General features: G+C 41.5%; 1 protein-coding gene across 2 annotated transcripts in view; it reads left to right on the forward strand.

Moving 5' to 3' along the window:
* Positions 1-25,757, forward strand: part of AMDHD2 (amidohydrolase domain containing 2) — a 403,548-nt gene that overhangs the window by 372,415 nt on the left and 5,376 nt on the right. For both annotated transcript variants that reach the window (XM_078663025.1, XM_078663026.1), the window contains one exon: positions 24,877-24,978. In XM_078663025.1, the coding sequence (XP_078519151.1) occupies positions 24,877-24,978 (102 nt within the window). The remainder of the gene's footprint in view (positions 1-24,876; positions 24,979-25,757) is intronic.

Here is a 25,757-nt window from a genome sequence, read left to right on the forward strand (position 1 = left end):
GAGGTAGTGTAAGTCTGCTTCATAGTAAGCAGCATCAGTGTCATAGGAAATGTGGAACATGAGTGAGCAAGAAGGGTGAGATATTACTAGTACAGGATTGTGAAAGTGATCTTAAACGTTTTCTTTCTGAAAGTTGCGGAAAAAGAAAAAGACGGGGTTTTCTTAGAAGAATTCCAAGAGTTATAAATGGCTCCTACACGATTTGGCCTTGAGGAGAAGTGCGGTAGAGAGCGAGAAGTCATTTATTGTATGTAACATATTTGTCAAAACGATGGAGTTTTTCTTTCAGAAAGTGGCGGGCTGAAAATAATAACAGCACAACTTAGTATAAGCTGTTCATAGGACATCCTTCGACGTCATGGAAAGTAAGTTACTTTTGAGGAGTTCTGATTTCTGATTGGTTATGTTATATGGGTTTTTTAAACACAATCATTTTGATTGTGTTTTTTTTCCCCTCTGTTATATGATGAATACCTTCAAGTCACTGTTTTTAGTGAATTTTGATATATTCTGAGAACAGCAAAAATAAACCATTTAACATGTATAATTAATTCTGTACTTTTTGTATTTATTATATACATTTAGAACTGTGTAGGCGGCATGGAGAAACTGAGGCTTCTGTAAGTGTCAAGGGAGGTGAGTAATGTACATTGCTCTGTTGCATACAGTCCTCACCTTCTGCGTACTCTTGGATATGCTAGACTACATCTGTACAATGAGATACCTAAGCTGAGGAAATACAGGTGATGTGATTGTTAAATGAGCAAAAATATTTGCACGTTTTTCATTTATATCACCTGTGTTTCCTAACATTACGAATCACATTGTGCAGATGAGGTTTAGGCCTGTCCAGGGAGACAGAGGAGGTCTGGCCTTTGTTCAAGAGTGCAGTGGACATGACTCACTTCGTTGGTAGGCCTGCACATGTATTATCTCCTCTGTACTCTTCAACAAGCCTAAATTTAATCTGTAACTCTGAGTAGGCCTCACCTCAAACAAATCTCTGGATAGGCCACACCTTATCGGCATCCTGAAACAATCATTTAAAATGTTAGGGGCAGTTTTATGATGGCCGTGTGCCTCTTTTGCGCCGCCGTTGCATCACTTTTGTGACACAGCAGCAGTGCAAAAGATGCACCATGTTGCAAGATAGGCCTCACTTCATCTGCAACAAGATACCTTCAGTTTAAAATGTATATAATTAGGACTGTGTAGGGGGCATGGAGAAGCAGAGGCTTCTGTAAGTGTCAAAGTTGTTGCATACAGTGCTCACCTTCTGCGTAGTCTTTCATATGCTAGACTACATCTGCACAATGAGATACCTAAGCAAAGGAAACACAGGTGATGTGATTGTGGAATGAGCAAAAAAAATTGAACATTTTTCAATTACATTACCTGTGTTTCCTAACATTATGAATCACATTGTGTAGATGCCTCACTCAGTCTGTATCTGACACTCTTTCCTTCACTTCCTCTGTCTCCTCTCTCCCTCACTCTCTTTTCCTTATTCACCCTTTCCTTATATAGTTTACCTTACTCACTTTCTTTTAGTAGCTTACACAACTTCAATTTAGTTTTCTCTTCTATCCTTCTTTTCTGTCACTGAAAGTATCTTCTTTTTTTTTTCTCTTAGTAATTTACTCAATTACAATTTCTTTTTATCTCTGACTGTCTATCACTGTTTCTTTCTCTTTTTTTCTGCATGTTTATCTCTAACTTTATTTCTTTGTAAAATTGGATGATTTTCAATCTTTTCCCTTGTCTTTTCAAATGTTTAAAAACATGTTTTAATATTTTTCAAATTTTTGTTCTTTCTTTCACAGATTGAAAGTATAAAAATAACAAGTGACTAAGTTAACGACAATTATAAGGTAAATGTTTTGTACTCTTTTCGTTACATTTCTATCACATCTAACTTCTATTAGTTCCACTGCTTCATTTCTTTAACCCTCAGTTTCCTGCCTTTGCTACTTCCCTCATTCCTTTCTCTATTACTTACTTACTCTACTCCTTCCACTCCTTTTCTCAGTCCCTCTGTTCTCATAGTTCCTCACTCCTGTTCACTCACTCCGTCTCTATTACTCTCACTATCTCTGACTCATGTAGTATGTAGTTTATCACCCATCACTAACATTTTCTCAATCTACCTCACTTCTGTATTTTTACTGTGCTTCTCTCACTTATTCTTATTCTACATCTTATGCTCTCCTTCTCTTGTTTTTTTTTTAGTTTTTTTTTAGTGCGCTAACGGAGCGCTTACCGGTGCGTGTACCGGGAAGCGCACCAATGAGAAAAATGAAGTCAAGAGTGCTAAAAATTTTAGTAATTTTTTAAAAATGGGAGGTAGTTCTGAAAAGAACTTTTTTTTATGTGTTTGTTGTTTTATATTTTTTTTAATTTTTCTGAACATTTTTTGTTTTTTTTGTATTTTTTGAACAATTTTATGTTTTTTTTGTTTTTTTGGGGGGGAAACAACGAAAAACAGTCATTATAAAGGGCTCAACAAAAAACAAGAAACAAAAAACTGGGAATTAACAGTGGCTCGAGAGGAGCAAAAAAAAAAAAAAACAAAAAAAAAAACCTACTGCTTTCTTCTCTTGCTGCAGTTGTGGTTGTCGATGGAATCATTAATAAGGTGAATGCTTAGTTCCCCGTAGCAGAGGGTCTTTCCGCATAAAATGCAGACCATTTTTATTACACCAATTTTTTTTTGTATATTTGGTACTGTTTCGCGCCCTTCTGGTGCTGCAACTGAAGATTCACCTGAGGAGGTGCTGGCCTGATGGTCTCTTTTTTTCTGAGCCAGATCCCGTACCTCAGCTTGTGCCAGATTGTTAGGGTGCCACCTCTGCATGTGGCGGATTATTGTGTAGTTCCCAAATGAATATTTTTTATTTGGGTTGCCCCTGGACATGACCTTGTTGCAAATTAAGCATGTCACCTTCGGGGCATTCACTTTTTTTTGCCCAGCAGGTACGGAAAAATACTGCCATATATAATGAACTTTGACATGGCTTTGTCTTGGTTCTTCAGGCAAGTATGTTCTGGTTTGTTGGTCCTCATCATCTTCTTCCTCCTCTTCTTCAACTCCTGGAAGGATCTGGGGTGGTGGACCTTCCTTTCTGGGTGGTGGTGGTGGTGGTGGGGGTGCACCAGCTGCAGCTACTACTGAAGCCATGTCTCACAAATAGCTCTTGCTTTCTCAAAGAAAAAAGTAAGAATGAGGAAAAAAGGAGGGGGCTTTCATCATTTGTATAAAAAAAAGTTGAGAACCAATGAAAAGTGTTATTTTCAGGTCACATGTCCCGACGCGCTTACGCTACGTGCACCGGAGCGCTTACGTTGCACGCTCCGGGTCGCGCCACGGAGCGCTTCCGGGTACGTTTACGGAGCGCGCCGAAGAAACGCATCACGCGGTTACGCGATGCGTCTCGTTTACGCGGCGCATCACGCGACTACGCGAAACGTCATGATGTTGTTTTCGTTCGCGGGAAAAGCGCTCACGGGACGCTCCCCGGTACGCGCCCCGGGGCGCTCACCCGTACGTTCACCGGTACGTGCCCCAGGAGCGCCCCGGGGCGCGTACCGGGGCAAATAATAAAAAAAAATATTTACACATTTTAAAATTTCTAATAAAAATTATTACTTTCATACATATAGATATTTGCTATTAAAAAACCTATGAAATTCACTGATAGGAATTAGCATTTACAAAACCTTGAAAATTCACTGAAAAAACCATAGGTCATAGACCATATATAGTTAGGAATTAGCATTTACAAAACCATTGAAATTCACTGAAAAAACCATAGGTTATAGACCATATATAGTTAGGAATTAGCATTTACAAAACCTTGAAAATTCACTGAAAAAACCATAGGTTATAGACCATATATAGTTAGGAATTAGCATTTACAAAACCTTGAAAATTCACTGAAAAAACCATAGGTTATAGACCATATATAGTTAGGAATTAGCATTTACCATACCTTATTTTACTCACACAAAACCATTGAAATTCGCATATATAGTTAGTTGTACTAACTATATATCGCGCACCCGCAATCCACTGCTGATCATGTCACATATTACATCATTCATGACATGGTCAGTGACATCACTGATGACATCTCAAATGACATCACTGATGACATCTCAAATGACATCACTGATGACATCACTGATGACATCTCATTTGACATTACTGAGCACATCACTGATGACATCATTCATGTGATAATATGATGAACCTCTTCAGACTCTAATATAACCTTAGATACACTCAGTGTAAACAGACACTCACAGACTGTCATTCATCCATGAAGTTACACACACACCTAGTTAGTCATGCAAAGAATCAATCACACCTCCATTTTCTCAAATATACAGTTATACACACCTTACTTATTCAAACAGATACTAACACATATTTACTCTCTTATACAATCCCTGATACAATTTCAGAATGATCCATACAGCCACTCACACATTCACTGGCTCTTATGCACAGTTATTTATATATGTGAACTCTCACATGTACTGTGTTTTACATATTTTACACACATACTTTGACATGTAGCACTGAGATATCCATTCACTCACCAATACACTCATGCACACAGTCAACCGCCCATACAGCTATTTCCACATGCACTTTTGAACCCATACATCTAGTGAATCAACTGCTCACACATCTATGCACAGAGTCATACACCTCCCAGCCACCCACACACACACTCAGTCTCCCATACAAATACTTGGGCAACCAATCAATAACCCATATAGTTACTTATATAGCTACTGATCAACACATGCAGCAGTTTACAGAACAACAGACATAATGATGCACAAATTAAGACACTTTAGTCACTAAGCCATGCACTCAGTGAGAGACATTTAATCACTCACTCATACAGTCAGTCATGCACCTACTAAATCCTTCATCCAGACACTTATACATCCACTCATTCTTCAATATGTAAGACATATTTTAACTTTACAGAAATACACATTCACTGGATGTTGTCATCAGTGATGTCATCAGTGATGTCATTTGAGATGTCATCAGTGATGTCATCAGTGATGTCATTTGAGATGTCATCAGTGATGTCACTGACCATGTCATGAATGATGTAATATGTGACATGATCAGCAGTGGATTGCGGGTGCGCGATATATAGTTAGTACAACTAACTATATATGCGAATTTCAATGGTTTTGTGTGAGTAAAATAAGGTTTTGTAAATGCTAATTCCTAACTATATATGGTCTATAACCTATGGTTTTTTCAGTGAATTTATATTTATATATATTCACTGAAAAAACCATAGGTTATAGACCATATATAGTTAGGAATTAGCATTTACAAAACCTTGAAAATTCACTGAAAAAACCATAGGTTATAGACCATATATAGTTAGGAATTAGCATTTAAAAAACCTTATTTTACTCACACAAAACCATTGAAATTCCATATATAGTTAGTTGCACTAACTATATATTGCGCACCCGCAATCCACTGCTGATGATGTCACATATTACATCATTCATGACATGGTCAGTGACATCACTGATGACATCACTGATGACATCTCAAATGACATCACTGATGACATCACTGATGACAACATCCAGTGACTATGTTTCTGTAAAGTTAAAATATGTCTTACATATTGAAGAATGAGTGGATGTATAAGTGTCTGGACGAAGGATTTAGTAGGTGCATGACTGAATGTATGAGTGAGTGATTAAATGTGTCTCACTGAGTGCATGGGTTAGTGACTAAACTGTCTTAATTTGTGCATCATTATGTCTGTTGTTCTGTAAACTGCTGCATGTGTTGATCAGTAGCTATATGAGTAACTATATGGGTTATTGATTGATTGCCCAAGTATTTGCATGGGAGACTGAGTGTGTGTGTGGCTGGATGGGAGGTGTGTGACTCTGTACAGATCAATGTGTACTTGTATCAATGATTGTATAAGAGAGTAAGTATGTGTTAGTATATGGTTGAAAACGTAAGGTGCTCTATGTTTAACTGTATAGAGTAGAAAATGGAAGTGTGATTGATTCTTTACAGGACTGACTAGGTGTGTGAGTAACTCCATGGATGAGTGGCAGAGTGTGAGTGTCTGTATAGGTGTATGAGTGCATATGATTGTGTTGTAAACATGAGTGATTGTATGTATGAATGATTGTATGGGTGAATGAGTGAATGTGTGTGTAGACGTAGGAATCAGTGAGTACGTATGTAGTAACTAGTATTGGTGTGTCAATGGTTTCAAAAATTATACTCTGTTTTTAACACTGGGTGAAACAGAGGTTATATTAAAATGTGAGGAGATGCATTGTATTGTCACATGAATGATATCATCAGTGATGTGGTCATTGATGTCAAATGAGATGTCATCAGTGATGTCATCAGTGATGTCATTTGAGATGTCATCAGTGATGTCATCAGTGATGTCACTGACCATGTCATGAATGATGTAATATGTGACATCATCAGCAGTGGATTGCGGGTGCGCAATATATAGTTAGTGCAACTAACTATATATGGAATTTCAATGGTTTTGTGTGAGTAAAATAAGGTTTTTTAAATGCTAATTCCTAACTATATATGGTCTATAACCTATGGTTTTTTCAGTGAATTTTCAAGGTTTTGTAAATGCTAATTCCTAACTATATATGGTCTATAACCTATGGTTTTTTCAGTGAATTTCAATGGTTTTTTAATAGCAAATATCATAAGCTGTCGAATGTCAAGTACGTGGTAAGAATTTTTTTTTTCGTGTTTATGCACACTGATCTGCTTTGATTGCTGCCCCCCACCCCTCATTTCTATTAGGAGTACTCTCTCTTTGCAGATAGTGAAGGGTAGTTAATGCAGCCCTTTCCCCCTTTGTAATCCGTCGTGCCTGCTTCTCTCTCCATTTGATTGATTGTTCTCTTTGGTTCATTCTCTATTTACAAACAAGCACAGAGTCGCAATACTCTGTTTAGTCTTTGCAGATAGCGAAAAATCGTGTAAAAAAACAAAAGGAATCGAGCAAAATCAGTAGGCCACTAATGGGATCTCTTTTGACCTCGCTAAAATAGAAACATTAGGAACAACCTGTTGAAAATAGCAATGCGTATGTATATAAGCGGCGTTCATTTGTGTTCACAGTACCCCTTGTTGATTGTTTCAATCGAGCATTGAATTGTTCGAAGTTAATTCTCTTAACGATCTTCTCTACCTGCAAACGAGGAAGAATAGGAATATTCTATCTCCCTTTGCAGATAGTGAAGGGTAGGTAACGCAAGCCTTTAACACGTCGTACCTATTTCATTCCTCATTGATTGATTGATTGTCCGAACATTGACTGTTTGGGAATTAGTTCTTTTTGGAGGTATTCCCTGTTTGCAAATAAACGTAGGAAAATCTTTGCAAGTAGTGAAAGGGTACGTAATGCGGACCGTTCTCCCCCGTTGTAATCTGTCATGCCTATCTACTCCCCACTGATTGATGCACCTTTTTCACCCGGACCATTTACTAGAGATACGTCATCTGGCCCGACCAGAGAGCACCCCTAGTGAAAAGGACATATGCAATAATAACGAAGTGATCACTGTATCCTGTTAACAGAAACTTTACCATGAAACAACCTGGAAAGAAAAAAATAGGAAAACGAAAATCAGTAGGCCACTGATGAACATGAACTTTTATTAAACAACGAACAAAGAAACGATAACATAACGTAATGATAAAACCTATTAATGTCCTAGAAACAAGAAAACGTTAAAATATGCCAGTGGTGAGAGACCAGAAAAACAGTAAGAGAAACCAAATCACCCCTCGCTGTCCCACCGCCTGCCACGCCAAAAAAATCGATAGACTAGGGAAAATGCAAGTCAGTAGAACATCCACCCCCACTCTGGAAACTTCCAAGGTGGGGCAGGGTTCCGGCTACGCCCAGCCGGGAGCAGCCCATATAAAGCAGGTCCTGCTGCCACGCCTCGGCCAGGAGATCCTAACGTAGGGTGTAGCCGGAGGAGAGGCCGAGACCAGCGGGACCCGGCCAGGGGATTGCCTTTACAACGCTGAACAGTTGCAGGGGGGGGGAATGTCTCCTCGACCCTCCCCTCTCTCTCCCAGTCCGGCCGCGGTGGCCCTTGAGAGTTGCAGGTAGTCCCGCCACATGCTCTTCCGGTCCGACCACCAACGGTCGGGGGGCCGAGGCCGACGGGATCCGGCTGCAGCCGATAAACCAAGAAACCCGTTCATGGGGCCAGAGCCAGGGGCGTCCGGCCGACATCCACCGGAAGCCCGGCCCGAAGACGGACGGGACACTTCTTTCTTTTATAATGGCTGCGACAACACTGGAGGGGGATGTCTTGCACATGCCTCCGACCCCCCCTCGTCCTCATCGCCTGGTCCGGCCATAACAAATCTCAAGCGAGACGCCGTGGGGTGCACTGGGAGGGAGAGACGGTGCGAACAGGCCTCTCCCGCCTCCCCAGGTGGAGGCTTCCCAGCTGCACCCTCAGCGCTCCAGGCGGTGGCATCCTAACAACTCCAGTGCTGCACAGTTTCGGAACGACCTAGATAACGGTTCTTCCACTGTGGCCATGCTGCAACGTCTCGCCCGGCAGGGTGGAGCCCGTCCGCTCATGTGACCCCGCGATCGCCGGTAGCTGCCGAACTCTCAAAATGGCGGTCGACCTGGCAAGAGCGGGCCCAACATAAAGAAATGGCCCGGTCACTGGTTGACTCCACCACCGTAGTCCTCCACGACCTTGAAGATTCTAGAGGAGCCGCGGGAGTCTCCGACCCCCGATGGGGAATGACTGCCATGATCGCCCGTGGAGTGACGAAACTGTATCCGCGGGACGTCGGCGCTCCCATGCTGGCGCCAGCCTCACTTTGAATTACTACAATCCTGCAGACCTCACTTCCGGTGAAAGCACAGTGTGACCCGGTAGGAAAAATTATTGCACCCCCTCCCCTTTTTGACTGATAGTTCAAACCACCGATCCTTTCCTTTGCCCTTTTAACGGAACTTTGGACTGCCTCCCCCTCTTTTACATTTTCTAGAGAAAACAAAACATTAACCACTACATTAGCATAGCAGTTGACACCAGAACTGTTTTCAAATTGAAAACCAACAACATCTTCAACAGAATCCTTTTTGTTTCTGCTGTGACCCTGCTACAGCACAGGCATTGTCCCCAGCAGTAATTCTGCAATGCCGGTAAGAATAGCTGTGGTGCCTACTGGACTCACTCACCCCCGCGGCGCCCCACGCCGTTATTTGCTGGGCGGCAACTTGCTAGACATCACTTTCGTGCCATCTAGATTTCAGCGCGTTCTGCTGCCTTGGAACTATTCGCACAACAGACCGCTACTGACAAGAATATTTCATTATTGGTGCTGTCAATTTCAATAAATCTATTGGATAATTAAAAAGAAATTGCCACGGTCTCTTCGTTGTTTAAATGTTTTTACTGTTTTTGTTTTGTTGTATATATTTATATGTTATTAAAGTTTTATATTCCTACTACTTTGTTGGAGTGCTATATATTTTTAATGTGACACATAATTGTAAAAACTTTGATGTACAAAGAGTCATTCCTGGAATCTTCCGCTTCAGGCTCGGTCCTCTCCCCAATCACAATACAGGATGGTTTTCAGATAGTAGGAACGCGTGTGCTGTGACGGATCACATCGGGTGTGGGCCTTGATCTACTATAACTCCTTTGAAGAGGGGTGATTCTTTACAGCTGGGGCCATAAACTACATCTGCAGGGCTAGCTGATAGCCTAGGACCGGCCTGGACATTCGGACACAGAGGAAGAGGAGTGTCAGAGGGTGCGGTAGTGAATAGGGCGAAAGGGAGGTGTCGGGCGGGCACAGAGTGTGATTCTCAGGGAAGAGCAGCGCAGATGGGGGAAGGTTTATTGCCCATGCATAAGACAGAGAGCGGTGGTGACCAGTGCCTGGGGGAGATGCTTACGAGGGTGAGGAGCCATGCTACGAATCGACAGCGTGCAGAGAGTGGGTCTGGTCAAGACATCTAAAATGGCTGCCGTGCACGACAAAAGTGTGGCATTTCAAAAAAGGCAAGATGGCGCAGACAATGTTTTTCAACACTTCCTCATTTCCTTCGAATCGAACGTTAACAGACGTTGGGGCATATTACCAAAGTTAAGCGATATTTATCGCTAACGATGCTTACCAACCAATTTTTTACCACTAAGCATCGTCAGAAATTATCGAAGATAAACCTTACTATTATCAAGGTTTATCGCAAATGCGATAATAAACGGCCGCAATGCATGAATATCGCTAAAAACTCAGCGATATTCATGCATTACCGAGCTAATACTCTTAGCCATGTTATCCACCTCCCATTGGATAACATGGCTAAGAACTGCTCAGGGCAGGTGTTACTTTTTGGAGATATTCGCGCTTAGCGCGAATATCTCCAAAAGTTGGTAATAGGAGATAGATATCTTGCATGTTGTAATGCAAGTTATTGTGGTATATGGAACTCATACCATAATCTCTCAGGAAAGCAGAAACTGATCCTTTTGGGACCGCCTAAAAAGGCCTAGGGGGTGAGGAGTACTCTACTTTGCCCCCTTTTCACGTTCCGAACTATTTTATTTTACTCTCTTCTGTAATTACACAAAATACCAGCGATAAGATGCATCGGAGACACACAGTGAGAGAAAGGAGGCCGGAGATGAAGAAGACATGTCAAATACACATTGGAGATAATATAGTGGCTGAAGGGAAGTAAATATGAGTAAACTTACCATGTAACATAAAAATGTTGCACTCTATACTATAAGTCTCATTTTATACTACAATCACTTCGCTTCAACCTCATAAATTAAAAATAAAAATAAATAATGTCTCAAACAATTTTTGATTTCTAAATATAAATTTATTCTTCAGAATTTTCTAAATTTGAAACAACTACTAACATGTCCTCATCAGTAATTTCCTCTTCAATCATCTCATCTGGAATCTCCTCATTAAAAGTCTGCAATGATGATTCTTGTAACTCTATGGTCTCCAAACACTCGATAAATTCGCCATCAAGAGATTGATCAAAAAAATCATTCAAGTCATCTCCTCCTTCTGACAATATTTCATTATTGGTGCTGTCAATTTCAATCAATGTAGTGGAATCATTCAAGTCATCTCCTCGTGACAATATTTCATTATTGGTGCTCTCAATTTCAATCAATGTAGTGGAATCATTCAAGTCATCTCCTCCTTGTGACAATATTTCATTATTGGTGCTGTCCATTTCAATCAATCTAATGGAATCATACAAGCCATCTCCTCCTTGTGACAATATTTCATTATTGGTGCTCTCAATTTCAATCAATGTAGTGGAATCATTCAAGTCATCTCCTTGTGACAATATTTCATTCTTGGTGCTGTCCATTTCAATCAATCTAATGGAATCATACAAGTCATGTCCTCCTTGTGACAATATTTCATTATTGGTGCTCTCAATTTCAATCAATGTAGTGGACAATTCAAAAGAAATTGCCACGGTCTCTTCATTGTGAGCCATTTTATTTTGAAATTGCTTGCTGTAAATTGCAGAAAAAAATAATCACTTTCATTTATCGTTTTTAGTAATACATAATATAAAACTAACTTCATCAAGTATTTAGTATAACAGAAGGACAGCAAATAAATAACAGAAAACATTTTTCAAATTATCTTCAAGTGTACAACATAGTTCCCCTTACAAATTAACAACTCACCTTTTTAAAAGTAGCAGAAGTGTTAGTACTGTGTAAATCAAACACCAGAAATTCACCACCAAAAATTCCTCACAAATGTACCTCAGACAGTAGTATCACAAAATGGCTGTGGTTTCCTCTCATTTGACATATATACATAACCAATTAACTTTCATCACACACAAATACAAAACCAAAGTAACATTTTAATTGGTTCTAAATTTCAACACTTTCAAATGTGTTTTCCCCATGCAATTTTCCATAGGACATTTACATACGTCTACAGCCTGAATGGCTGAACGGAATTACACCAAACTTGGCAAAATGGTACATCAAACCTAAGAGGTCAGGAAGGATCTACTATGCCCCCTTATGGTCATTTCCCCCTTCGCTTTGGCCTCCTCTTGCCTCTCAATCCTACCGAGGGACAAGATGGCGGCCGCTACGGACTGTTTGGAATGTTGACAGACGCCGGAGAACCAATCAGCTTCGCAAAGCTCCGTAACGCGAAAAGTACGCGAAGCGGAGCGCTGTTACAGATATATATCTTTTTTTCAACGTTAATTTCTCAAAATCCACTGGAGCACATATATTGAGACCTAGCAAAGGCACATCGGGCTACCAGTCCCTAATATTTTGCCAAGTTTCGTGCAAATCCATTCAGCCGTTCGATTATTATTATTTTGGTTTTTTTTTGCCCCGCGGGGCCCTTTTAAAACCTCCACATCAAACCTAGGGGGTCAGCGAGGATCTACTATGCCCCCTTATAGTTATTTCCCCCTTTGTTTTGACCTCCTCTTGTCTCTCGATCCTACCGAGAGACAAGATGGCGGCCGCTACGGACTGTTTGGAATGTTGACAGACGCCGGAGAACCAATCAGCTTCGCTTCACAAAGCTCCGTTGCGCGAAAAGTCCGCGAACCAGAGCGCTAACCGGTCCGCTGTTACAGATATATATCTTTTTTTAAACGTTAATTTCTCAAAATCCACTGGAGCACATATATTGAGACCTACAAAAGGCACATCGGGCTACCAGTCCCTACAATTTTGCCAAGTTTCGTGCAAATCCATTCAGCCGTTCGGGCTAAAAGTGAGGCCAACCGCCCTATGGAAAACTCAATGTTAAAAACACGTTTTGGGACCCCCCTTTTTTCTCGGCCCCCACTGGACGAACCCCCCCCAAATTTTCAAGGGCTGCTCAGAAACAAAATGTGCCATTTTCCTGAAAATTTCAGCCGATTCCGTCCACAAACGCCAAAGTTATTAGACATAGAATTTTCAAAAAACCCATAGAGAAAAAATCCTAACTATATATACCTACTGGCGACCGCCAGTAGGTAATATATATATATATATATATATTACCTACTGGCGGTCGCCAGTAGGTATATATAGTTAGGATTTTTTCTCTATGGGATTTTTGAAAATTCTATGTCTAATAACTTTGGCGTTTGTGGACGGAATTGGCTGAAATTTTCAGGAAAATGGCACATTTTGTTTCTGAGCAGCCCTCGAAAATTTGGGGGGGGTTCGTCAAGGGGGGGCCGAGAAAAAAGGGGGGTCCCAAAACGTGTTTTTAACATTGAGTTTTCCATAGGGCGGTTGGCCTCACTTTTAGCTCGAAGGGCTGAATGGATTTGCACGAAACTTGGCAAAATTGTAGGGACTGGTAGCCCGATGTGCCTTTTGTAGGTCTCAATATATGTGCTTCAGTGGATTTTGAGAAATTAACGTTCAAAAAAAGATATATATCTGTAACAGCGGACCGGGCAGCGCTCCAGTTCGCGTACTTTTCGCGCAACGGAGCTTTGTGAAGCGAAGCTGATTGGTTCTCCGGCGTCTGTAAACATTCCAAACAGTCCGTAGCGGCCGCCATCTTGTCTCTCGGTAGGATCGAGAGACAAGAGGAGGCCAAAGCGAAGGGGCAAATGACCATAAGGGGGCATAGTAGATCCTCGCTGACCCCCTAGGTTTGATGTGGAGGTTTTAAAAGGGCCCCGCGGGGCAAAAAAAAAAAATTATAATAATAATAGAACGGCTGAATGGATTTGCACGAAACTTGGCAAAATATTAGGGACTGGTAGCCCGATGTGCCTTTGCTAGGTCTCAATATATGTGCTCCAGTGGATTTTGAGAAATTAACGTTCAAAAAAAGATATATATCTGTAACAGCGCTCCGCTTCGCGTACTTTTCGCGTTACGGAGCTTTGCGAAGCTGATTGGTTCTCCGGCGTCTGTCAACATTCCAAACAGTCCGTAGCGGCCGCCATCTTGTCTCTCGGTAGGATTGAGAGACAAGAGGAGGCCAAAGCGAAGGGGGAAATGACCATAAGGGGGCATAGTAGATCCTTCCTGACCTCTTAGGTTTGATGTACCATTTTGCCAAGTTTGGTGTAATTCCGTTCAGCCATTCAGGCTGTAGACGTATGTAAATGTCCTATGGAAAATTGCATGGGGAAAACACATTTGAAAGTGTTGAAATTTAGAACCAATTAAAATGTTACTTTGGTTTTGTATTTGTGTGTGATGAAAGTTAATTGGTTATGTATATATGTCAAATGAGAGGAAACCACAGCCATTTTGTGATACTACTGTCTGAGGTACATTTGTGAGGAATTTTTGGTGGTGAATTTCTGGTGTTTGATTTACACAGTACTAACACTTCTCCTACTTTTAAAAAGGTGAGTTGTTAATTTGTATGGGGAACTATGTTGTACACTTGAAGATAATTTGAAAAATGTTTTCTGTTATTTATTTGCAGTCCTTCTGTTATACTAAATAATTGATAAAGTTAGTTTTATATTATGTATTACTAAAAACGATAAATGAAAGTGATTATTTTTTTCTGCAATTTACAGCAAGCAATTTCAAAATAAATGGCTCACAATGAAGAGACCGTGGCAATTTCTTTGTAAGGGGAACTATGTTGTACACTTGAAGATAATTTGAAAAATGTTTTCTGTTATTTATTTGCAGTCCTTCTGTTATACTAAATACTTGATAAAGTTAGTTTTATATTATGTATTACTAAAAACGATAAATGAAAGTGATTATTTTTTTCTGCAATTTACAGCAAGCAATTTCAAAATAAAATGGCTCACAATGAAGAGACCGTGGCAATTTCTTTTGAATTGTCCACTACATTGATTGAAATTGAGAGCACCAATAATGAAATATTGTCACAAGGAGGAGATGACTTGTATGATTCCATTAGATTGATTGAAATGGACAGCACCAATAATGAAATATTGTCACAAGGAGATGACTTGAATGATTCCACTACATTGATTGAAATTGAGAGCACCAATAATGAAATATTGTCACAAGGAGGAGATGACTTGTATGATTCCATTAGATTGATTGAAATGGACAGCACCAATAATGAAATATTGTCACAAGGAGGAGATGACTTGAATGATTCCACTACATTGATTGAAATTGAGAGCACCAATAATGAAATATTGTCACGAGGAGATGACTTGAATGATTCCACTACATTGATTGAAATTGACAGCACCAATAATGAAATATTGTCACAAGGAGGAGATGACTTGAATGATTTTTTTGATCAATCTGTTGATGGCGAATTTATCGAATGTTTGGAGACCATAGAGTTACAAGAATCATCATTGCAGACTTTTCATGAGGAAATTGCTGATGAGGACATGTTACTAGTTCTTTCAAATTTAGAAAATTCTGAAGAATAAATTTATATTTAGAAATCAAAAATTGTTTGAGACATTATTCATTTTTATTTTTAATTTATGAGGTTGTAGCGAAGTGATTGTAGTATAAAATGAGACTTATAGTATAGAGTGCAACATTTTTATGTTACATGGTTAAGTTTACTCATATTTACTTCCCTTCTGCCACTATATTATCTCCAATGTGTATTTGACATCTCTTCTTCATCTCCGGCCTCCTTTCTCTCACTGTGTGTCTCCGATGCATCTTATCGCTGCTATTTTGTGTAATTACAGAAGAGAGTAAAATAAAATAGTTCGGAACGTGAAAAGGGGGCAAAGTAGAGTACCCCTCACCCCCTAGGCCTTTTTAGGCGGTCCCAAAAGGATCAGTTTCTGCTTTCCTGAGAGATTATGGTATGAGTTCCATATACCACAATAATTTGCATTACAACATGCAAGATATCTATCTCCTATTACCAACTTTTGGAGATATTCGCGCTAAGCGCGAATATCTCCAAAAAGTAACACCTGCCCTGAGCAGTTCTTAGCCATGTTATCCAATGGGAGGTGGATAACATGGCTAAGAGCATTGACTCCGTAATGCATGAATATCGCTGACTTTTTAGCGATATTCATGCATTGCGGGCGTTTATTATCGCATTTGCGATAAACCTTGATAATAGCAAGGTTTATCTTCGATAATTTCTGACGATGCTTAGCGGTAAAAAATTCGTTGGTAAGCATCGTTAGCGATAAATATCGCTTAACTTTGGTAATATGCACCAACGTCTGTTAACGTTCGATTCGAAGGAAATGAGGAAGTGTTGAAAAACATTGTCTGCGCCATCTTGCCTTTTTTGAAATGCCACACTTTTGTCGTGCACGGCAGCCATTTTAGATGCCTTGACCAGACCCACTCTCTGCACGCTGTCGATTCGTAGCATGGCTCCCCACCCTTGCAAGCATCTTCCCCAGGCACTGGTCACCCCCGCTCTCTGTCTTATGCATCGGCAATAAACCTCCCCCCATCTGCGCTGCTCTTCCCTGAAAATCACACTCTGTGCCCGCCCGACACCTCCCTTTCGCCCTATTCACTACCGCACCCTCTGACACTCCTCTTCCTCTGTGTCCGATTGTCCAGGCTATCACCTAGCCCTGCAGATGTAGTTTATGGCCCCAGCTGTAAAGAATCACCCCTCTTCAAAGGAGTTATAGTAGATCAAGGCCCACACCCGATGAGATCCGTCACACCACACGTGTTCCTACTATCTGAAAACCATCCTGTATTGTGATTGGGGAGGGGACCGAGCCTGAAGCGGAAGATTCCAGGAATGACTCTTTGTACATCAAAGTTTTTACAATTATGTGTCACATTAAAAATATATAGCACTCCAACAAAGTAGTAGGAATATAAAACTTTAATAACATATAAATATATACAACAAAACAAAAACAGTAAAAACATTTAAACAACGAAGAGACCGTGGCAATTTCTTTTGAATTCCTGATGAGGACATGTTACTAGTTCTTTCAAATTATGAAAATTCAGAAGATGTTGCCTGGGGGTGGGTCGTCAGTAGCAGTCTGTTGTGCGAATAGTTCCAAGGCAGCAGAACGCGCTGAAATCTAGATGGCACGAAAGTGATGTCTAGTAAGTTGCCGCCCAGCAAATAACGGCGTGGGGCGCCGCGGGGGTGAGTGAGTCCAGTAGGCACCACAGCTATTCTTACCGGCATTGCAGAATTACTGCTGGGGACAATGCCTGTGCTGTAGCAGGGTCACAGCAGAAACAAAAAGGATTCTGTTGAAGATGTTGTTGGTTTTCAATTTGAAAACAGTTCTGGTGTCAATTGCTATGCTAATGTAGTGGTTAATGTTTTGTTTTCTCTAGAAAATGTAAAAGAGGGGGAGGCAGTCCAAAGTTCCGTTAAAAGGGCAAAGGAAAGGATCGGTGGTTTGAACTATCAGTCAAAAAGGGGAGGGGGTGCAACAATTTTTCCTACCGGGTCACACTGTGCTTTCACCGGAACTGAGGTCTGCAGGATTCTAGTAATTCAAAGTGAGGCTGGCGCCAGCATGGGAGCGCCGACGTCCCGCGGATACAGTTTCGTCACTCCACGGGCGATCATGGCAGTCATCCCCCATCGGGGGTCGGAGACTCCCGCGGCTCCTCTAGAATCTTTAGGTCGTGGAGGACTACGGTGGTGGAGTCAACCAGTGACCGGGCCATTTCTTTATGCTGGGCCCGCTCTTGCCAGGTCGACCGCCATTTTGAGAGTTCGGTAGCTACTGGCGATCGCGGGGTCAAATGAGCGGACGGGCTCCACCCTGCCGGGCGAGACGTTGCAGCATGGCCACAGTGGAAGAACCCTTTTCCGGGCGCCTGGAGCGCTGAGGGTGCAGCTGGGAAGCCTCCACCTGGGGAGGCGGGAGAGGCCTGTTCGCACCGTCTCTCCCTCCCAGTGCACCCCACGGCGTCTCGCTTGAGATTTGTTATGGCCGGACCAGGCGATGAGGACGAGGGGGGGGGTCGGAGGCATGTGCAAGACATCCCCCCCCAGTGTTGTCGCAGCCATTATTCGAGAAAGAAGAAGTGTCCCGTCCGTCTTCGGGCCGGGCTTCCGGTAGATGTCGGCCGGACGCCCCTGGCTCTGGCCCCATGAACGGGTTTCTTGGTTTATCGGCTGCAGCCGGATCCCGTCGGCCTCGGCCCCCCGACCGTTGGTGGCCGGACCGGAAGAGCATGTGGCGGGACTACCTGCAACTCTCAAGGGCCACCGCGGCCGGACTGGGAGAGAGAGGGGAGGGTCGAGGAGACATTCCCCCCCCCTGCAACTGTTCAGCGTTGTAAAGGCAATCCCCTGGCCGGGTCCCGCTGGCCTCGGCCTCTCCTCCGGCTACACCCTACGTTAGGATCTCCTGGCCGAGGCGTGGCAGCAGGACCCGCCTTATATGGGCTGCTCCCGGCTGGGCGTAGCCGCAACCCTGCCCCACCTTGGAAGTTTCCAGAGTGGGGGCGGATGTTCTACTGACTTGCATTTTCCCTAGTCTATCGATTTTTTTGGCGTGGCAGGCGGTGGGACAGCGAGGGGTGATTTGGTTTCTCTTACTGTTTTTCTGGTCTCTCACCACTGGCATATTTTAACGTTTTCTTGTTTCTAGGACATTAATAGGTTTTATCGTTATGTTATCGTTTCTTTGTTCGTTGTTTAATAAAAGTTCATGTTCATCAGTGGCCTACTGATTTTCGTTTTCCTATTCTTTTCTTTCCAGGTTGTTTCATGCTAAAGTTTCTGTTAACAGGATACAGTGATCACTTCGTTATTATTGCATATGTCCTTTTCACTAGGGGTGCTCTCTGATCGGGCCAGATGACGTATCTCTAGTAAATGGTCCGGGTGAAACAGGTGCATCAATCAGTGGGGAGTAGATAGGCATGACAGATTACAACGGGGGAGAAAGGTCCGCATTACGTACCCTTTCACTATTTGCAAAGATTTTCCTACGTATGTTTGCAAACAGGGAATACCTCCAAAAAGAACCAATTCCCAAACAGTCAATGTTTGGGGAAACCATCAATCAATGAGGAACGAAATAGGCACGACGTGTTAAAGGTTTGCGTTACCTACCCTTCACTATCTGCAAAGGGAGAGAGAATATTCCTATTCTTCCTCGTTTGCAGGCAGAGAAGATTCTTAAGAGAATCAACTTCGAACAATTCAATGCTCGATTCAAACAATCAACAAGGGGTACTGTGAACACAAATGAACGCCGCTTATGTACATACACATTGGTATTATCAACAGGTTGTTCCTAATGTTTCTATTTTAGGGAGGTCAAAAAGAGATCCCATTAGTGGCCTACTGATTTTGCTCGATTCCTTTTGTTTTTTTACACGATTTTTCGCTATCTGCAAAGACTAAACAGAGTATTGCGACTCTGTGCTTGTTTGTAAATAGAGAATGAACCAAAGAGAACAATCAATCAAATGGAGAGAGAAGCAGGCACGACGGATTACAACGGGGGCAACGGGGGCAAAGGCCTGCGTTAACTACCCTTCACTATCTGCAAAGAGAGAGTACTCCTAATAGAAATGAGGGGTGGGGGGCAGCATTCAAAGCAGATCAGTGTGCATAAACACGAAAATGTTTTTACTTACCACGTACTTGACATTCGACAGCTTATGATATTTGCTATTAAAAAACCATTGAAATTCACTGAAAAAACCATAGGTTATAGACCATATATAGTTAGGAATTAGCATTTAAAAAACCTTATTTTACTCACACAAAACCATTGAAATTCCATATATAGTTAGTTGCACTAACTATATATCGCGCACCCGCAATCCACTGCTGATCATGTCACATATTACATCATTCATGACATGGTCAGTGACATCACTGATGACATCACTGATGACATCTCAAATGACATCACTGATGACATCACTGATGACATCTAATTTGACATCATTCTTGTGCTAATACGATAAACCTCTTCAGACTCTAATATAACCTTAGATACACTCAGTGTATACAGACACTCACACACTGCCACTCATCCATGGAGTTACTCACACACCCAGTCAGTCATGCAAAGAAACAATCTCACCTCCATTTCTTCAACTATACAGTTAAACACACCTTACTTATTGAAACATATACTAACACATATTTACTCTCTTATACAATCCCTGATACAAGTTCACAATGATCGATACAACCACTCACTCATTCAGTGGCTCTCATGCACAGTTATTTATATATGCCAACTCTCACATGTACTGTGTTTAACATATGTACTTACTATGACATGTAGCATTGAGATATCCATTCACTCATCAATACACTCATGCACACAGTCAACTGCCCATGTAGCTGTTTCCACATGCAGTCTTGAACTCATACACCTAGTGAATAAACTGCTCACACATCTATGCATAGAGTCACACACCTTTCAGCCACCCCCACACAAACTCAATCTCCCATAGAAATACTTGGGCAACCAATTAATAACACATATAGCCTCTCGTATAGCTAATGATCAACACATGCAGCAGTTTACATCACAACAGACATAATGATGCACAAATTAAGACAGTTTAGTCACTAACCCATGCATTCAGTGAGACACATTTAATCACTCACTCATACAGTCAGTCACGCACCTACTAAATCCTTCATCCAGACACTTATACATCCACTCATTCTTCAATATGTAAGACATATTTTAACTTTACAGAAACATACAGTCACTGGATGTTGTCATCAGTGATGTCATCAGTGATGTCATTTGAGATGTCATCAGTGATGTCATCAGTGATGTCACTGACCATGTCATGAATGATGTAATATGTGACATGATCAGCAGTGGATTGCGGGTGCGCGATATATAGTTAGTGCAACTAACTATATATGGAATTTCAATGGTTTTGTGTGAGTAAAATAAGGTTTTTTAAATGCTAATTCCTAACTATATATGGTCTATAACCTATGGTTTTTTCAGTGAATATATATATATATACACACACACACATATACACACACACGCACACACACACACACACACACACCCAGACACATATATACACACACACACATATATATACACACACACACATATATACACATTGGGCACCGGGCACAATCTGTCTGAGATCGAATTCTGACGCTTGTGTGACCTTTACGGTGCTAGTGGGGCGGCACTGTACTATACTTGTGTATGCTCAGTGGTAGCAAAGCAGCGGGGTGGGAGGTACCATCTGTTTGGTTGCATTCTCGGATAAATTAAACGGGGTATGCAAACATTCATATTGTACAACCATTTGGCAAAGTGACGTTGTGCAGCTAAATAGTACTGTTTGTGGGCTTGTATGCCCCCCTCCCCACACTTTTTGAATACGGTACTATCATAGTGTGCAAAGGATGGGTGGTGCACAGCTTGTTGAACGAAGTCTTAAGTAGAAGTTAAGAGGGATGGGTGCGCTCGAGGGTGGCGTTACCGTCAAACGCCTGAAATTATGAAACCAGTGGTGTACGCATGAATATGCATGTACATCCCCAAATGAGGCACTCCGTGGGGGATCAAGAAATGATTCCAAAGTTAGTGAGTTGCTGTAGATTTGTTTTATTTTTCAATGCTGGTCATATGAAGAATTCTCAATGATATTTACGTCATATCAATGATGGTTAATCACAGCATAAATTGTCAATGCGCACTCCAATGCATTTCGGGCTAGTTGCCCTTTGCCAAGGAGAGCTGAAAGGAAAGACAAACCCGTATCAGCGAAACAGGTAATGAATATGAATGACATGTGAAAAGTTACGTGCCGATCAATAAGTGCAAAAATGGAAGGTGGACGTGAAAAGCGAGACGAGGCATGTAAGGGTGGAAAGGGGGTCGGGTAACGGGTTAGAGGTGATGGGAGTCTAACGCGGGTGAAGGAAAGGCTAAAAGAAAGGATAAAGGATTATCAGGCGGCCCTGTCAGGAGTACCCTGCCTCCTGACAGGGCCGCCCGATAATCCTTTATCCTTTCTTTTAGCCTTTTCTTCACCCGGAATACCGAAGGAGAAGGGCTCCGACATAGGAGACACTGTGACCTAATCGGCATGGTATAGCGACACGGCTAAATTTGAAGTTTTCACCTCATCCTCCGAAACAAGGGGTTTGATAGCACACAAAGGATCAGGAGACAATACCTGACTTGACTTAAGCGTGGTCTCAGGAAGTGGGACATATTTGCCAGTCTTTTGGAACCACATTAATGGAAATACCCAGTTTTGGAGCCAATGTAGTACTGAGATACGATACCAAGCCCTGAAGAAGCCCGTGTTGGGCGAAACGCGTAGACTGTGGATTTTGGCTGTGGATTTTATGATACACAATAAAAGCATTTGAAAATCACGTCACCGATTGGAAAACTATTACTCCTGTCATCTATGTTGATTTATATGTATGGCATTTAAAGCTACATATATGTATTGATACGCTTTGCCTCTCCAGTGTTGTGCTAAACATATAGAGCAAGATGTTGATGTCTTTTCTTAATAAGTCAGATAAAATTAAGTTCCTCAATATCAAATAGCCTTCAGTTTCTTCACCTTGATTTACGTCATGCACCTTCAGGTATGCTACCACTTGCAACTAGTGTGATGCATCTGCCTTGCTTCCAACATTGGTAAACATGGTGCACTTCTCTTTCAAAGACTCAAGCATTTGTGATGGATCCAACTTGAAATAGGTCCATGCTGATTGGTTCAAAATTTCTAGTAGTCCTTGCCGGGGTTTGTGGGAGGCAATATATTCATGTGATCCCATTGAAGAGTAGCCTTTGAGGCCCTCACAGTTCTGTAAACAGATGTAGTTCAAAACCAAAGATTGAACTTCCACGATTCCCCTTTTCTTTCCACCCCCCACTCATCCAGTACAAACAGCTTTCTTTTGTTTCTTGTTTGCAGTTTGTGCTATTTTGTATTGCTTTGATACACAAATGGCCACCACTGGCTGAAGGGTGTTCTTAGTAAAACCTGCTAGGTAAGATTTCGTAATTTGCTGATGTGTTCTGATCTGTGCTTCAGGAGGAGAGATGTAAAACGCTGTTGACAGATCCAGTAGGACCAACAAAGCTATTTCTCCCTTCTATCTATCTATTGTATCTACAGACACAGCATCAATCCCATGACATCAGCAAAATCATGTTCAGCCTGGATGTAGTCACTTATAAGTACCTAGAGAGCTATAATATTGTCCAGTTTCAGCAATCCAGAAAACTGATGGAAGCTTCTAGGGCCAGATGCATCAAGCATTATTCTCCTCGCAATCGGCCCGTTTGCGATCGCAAAAAATTATTTTGCGATGGATCAAACCCAATTTTGAGATTCTGTAACCTGTTAATGAATCGCTAAATGGGTTTGCAATTTGCTATTTGGAAGAGGTGTGTTTAGCGAGCCCCTGCCAAATAGCGAAACCTATATGTATGCATGAATGTTTTGTGACCGTGAATGCGGCCGCAAAACATTTGCATATACCACCTACATCAAGTAAGAAATTCGCAAATGGGAAGGGGTCCCCAAGGGACCTTTTCCCCTTTGTGAATGTTTGTAAATTATTTTTAAGAGCAGGCAGTGGTCCGTTAGACCACTGCCTGCTCTTAAAAAATGAAAAGAAAACTTTTCATTTTTCTTTTTGTAAACCATTTCGTTTTTCCTTAAGGAAAACGGGCTGTTTTACAAAAAAAAGATTGCTTTATTTAAAAGCAATCACAGACATAGTCTCAGCAGGCCACCATCCCTGTGATTTTTGCGATTCCTAGGGGGTCGCAAATTGCGACCTACCTCATTGATATTCATGAGGTAGGTAATTTGCGACCCCTTAGGAATCGCAGAAAGTGTACTGCACACTTTCATGCATGCCGTTTTGCGATTCCCTAATTGTGACTCACAAAGATTTGCAATTAGGGAATCGTAAAACTTTTTTTGATGCATGTGCCCTTAGTTCTTTCTGGAACTTGGTTTCGGGGGTGAAGACAGGAGCAGTGGCCACATCATACTTAAAACAAGGCAGGATGACTCCCTCCAACAAGCTAGGTTTAGAACATAGTTCACAGAGAGGGGCAAACGTGTTGCTGTATTTAGCTGTGACTTTAGTTGGTTGCCCTCAAGGACCACATGGTGGGGGTGGGGGGGTGAACATGGAAGCATTGGGACAGGCATGGCTAGGAGTAGAATGGGACAATGTTCACCTGGTGAGAGAAGACAAGGGGGATTTGATAATATATTACTAGCAGTCTCCAAATACCTTCTCTCACATTTAATACTTATATCATTGATACATTTGGCGATTTTGCTACATTTGCTCAGCAAAACTGCTTACAGGGTGGGGCAGACTGAGTTTTAAGCATGTTCTGATCTGCAAGTATAGTGTGTGAGATGACAGAATGTTTTTGTGCCAGTAATTTCAATAAAGCTGTTGATCTTTTTGTCTCCACTGTTCAAAGAGCATATATTTTTACCAGTATTGTAGCTTCTGAATTAAAGGCTCATTTTATGAGGTTCTTCTAGAGTATCATGGAGATGAGTGGGTCTATATATGCAAATGGATTTTCAGCGGGTTAAAATGTTCAATAAAACACAACTTTTCAAAGATAGGAACAGTTTTACTGTGTTAAAAGCTGATGGAAGGTAGGCAGAAAATCAAAACGGGTGAATTTGTTTCTTTTATACTTCAAACAGCTTGCCTTAGTTGGTTTAGTAAGAGCCATCTGAAGAGATATTTAATATAGAAACAATTTAAAGACCGGTAGGATGACCTTCTATATTTTTCTTTGGCCCCACCTTATGTAATAATCTTCTAGGGGCTACATTATCCCAATTTGTGTTGTGATGATGGGTAGTATGATTTTTTCTGACTTTGTTATGTGTACTTCTGTTTCCTTCTAGGGTGTTCTGTGGAAGCAGCACTTGAAGCTGCTTCCTTACACCCTGCCCAAGTGCTTCTCATCGAACAGAGGAAGGGCACTCTGAACTTTGGCTCTGATGCAGGTACCTTTTGTTTTTTCCTTTAAGTAAGGTAAACTATCATCTGTCTTGATTTCCAAACCCAAGGGTATACAAAAGCACTGCAAAGCAACAAAAATGGATATGTGCTGTATACAAATTGAATGCCAGTGGTAATACCATACTGGGGGTGCTGTGTGTGTCTGAGTGCATGTGTGTGTGACTTCTTAACACGCCCTCTTTTGCTGCCTTCTGATGTCTGAAAATTCCAGACAGCCTTCACCTTCAGCTTAAGAATTAGGTGTCACGCCACACTGTTGCTTGCAGTGTCCTCCTTACAGCCTTAAGCTTTGTGGGTTTTTAGTCTCTCTTGCTCTTATCCTTTTGTGACCCGTATATGCAATGCTCAGTTCTTTAGCCAATGATTGAAAATGCAGCCAAAGCCTTGCCTCATCTATCCACCATCCTGTTAAGTTGAGCTTCCGTCGGCTACAAGACAATACACAAAAGACAACCTTCCTGGTGGAATAAGACGAGACGTTCCTGTTGGCCTCTTGCGCAGCAAAAGGCATTCCATGACCAGTCTCCATCCTTTGATAAAACCAAGACCATACCCCAGGCCATTGCAGGGTATGTGCATGCACTTAAAACCCTCTTCCAAAAAAGGTCAATACTTTCCCTTGATTACCTTTAATTTTATCGTTAAGCAAAGGCAAAGACCTTCTAAAAATAGCTGTCTCGCCTGTTGCTTGAACATGAAATACCTTGATAAAACAAGAGTCAAGAAACTTTTGGTGAAACAGAAACAGTTAGTTTAATTGAGC

This window comes from Lissotriton helveticus, chromosome 10 (assembly GCF_964261635.1).
Source record: "Lissotriton helveticus chromosome 10, aLisHel1.1, whole genome shotgun sequence".
Lineage (NCBI taxonomy): Eukaryota > Metazoa > Chordata > Amphibia > Caudata > Salamandridae > Lissotriton > Lissotriton helveticus.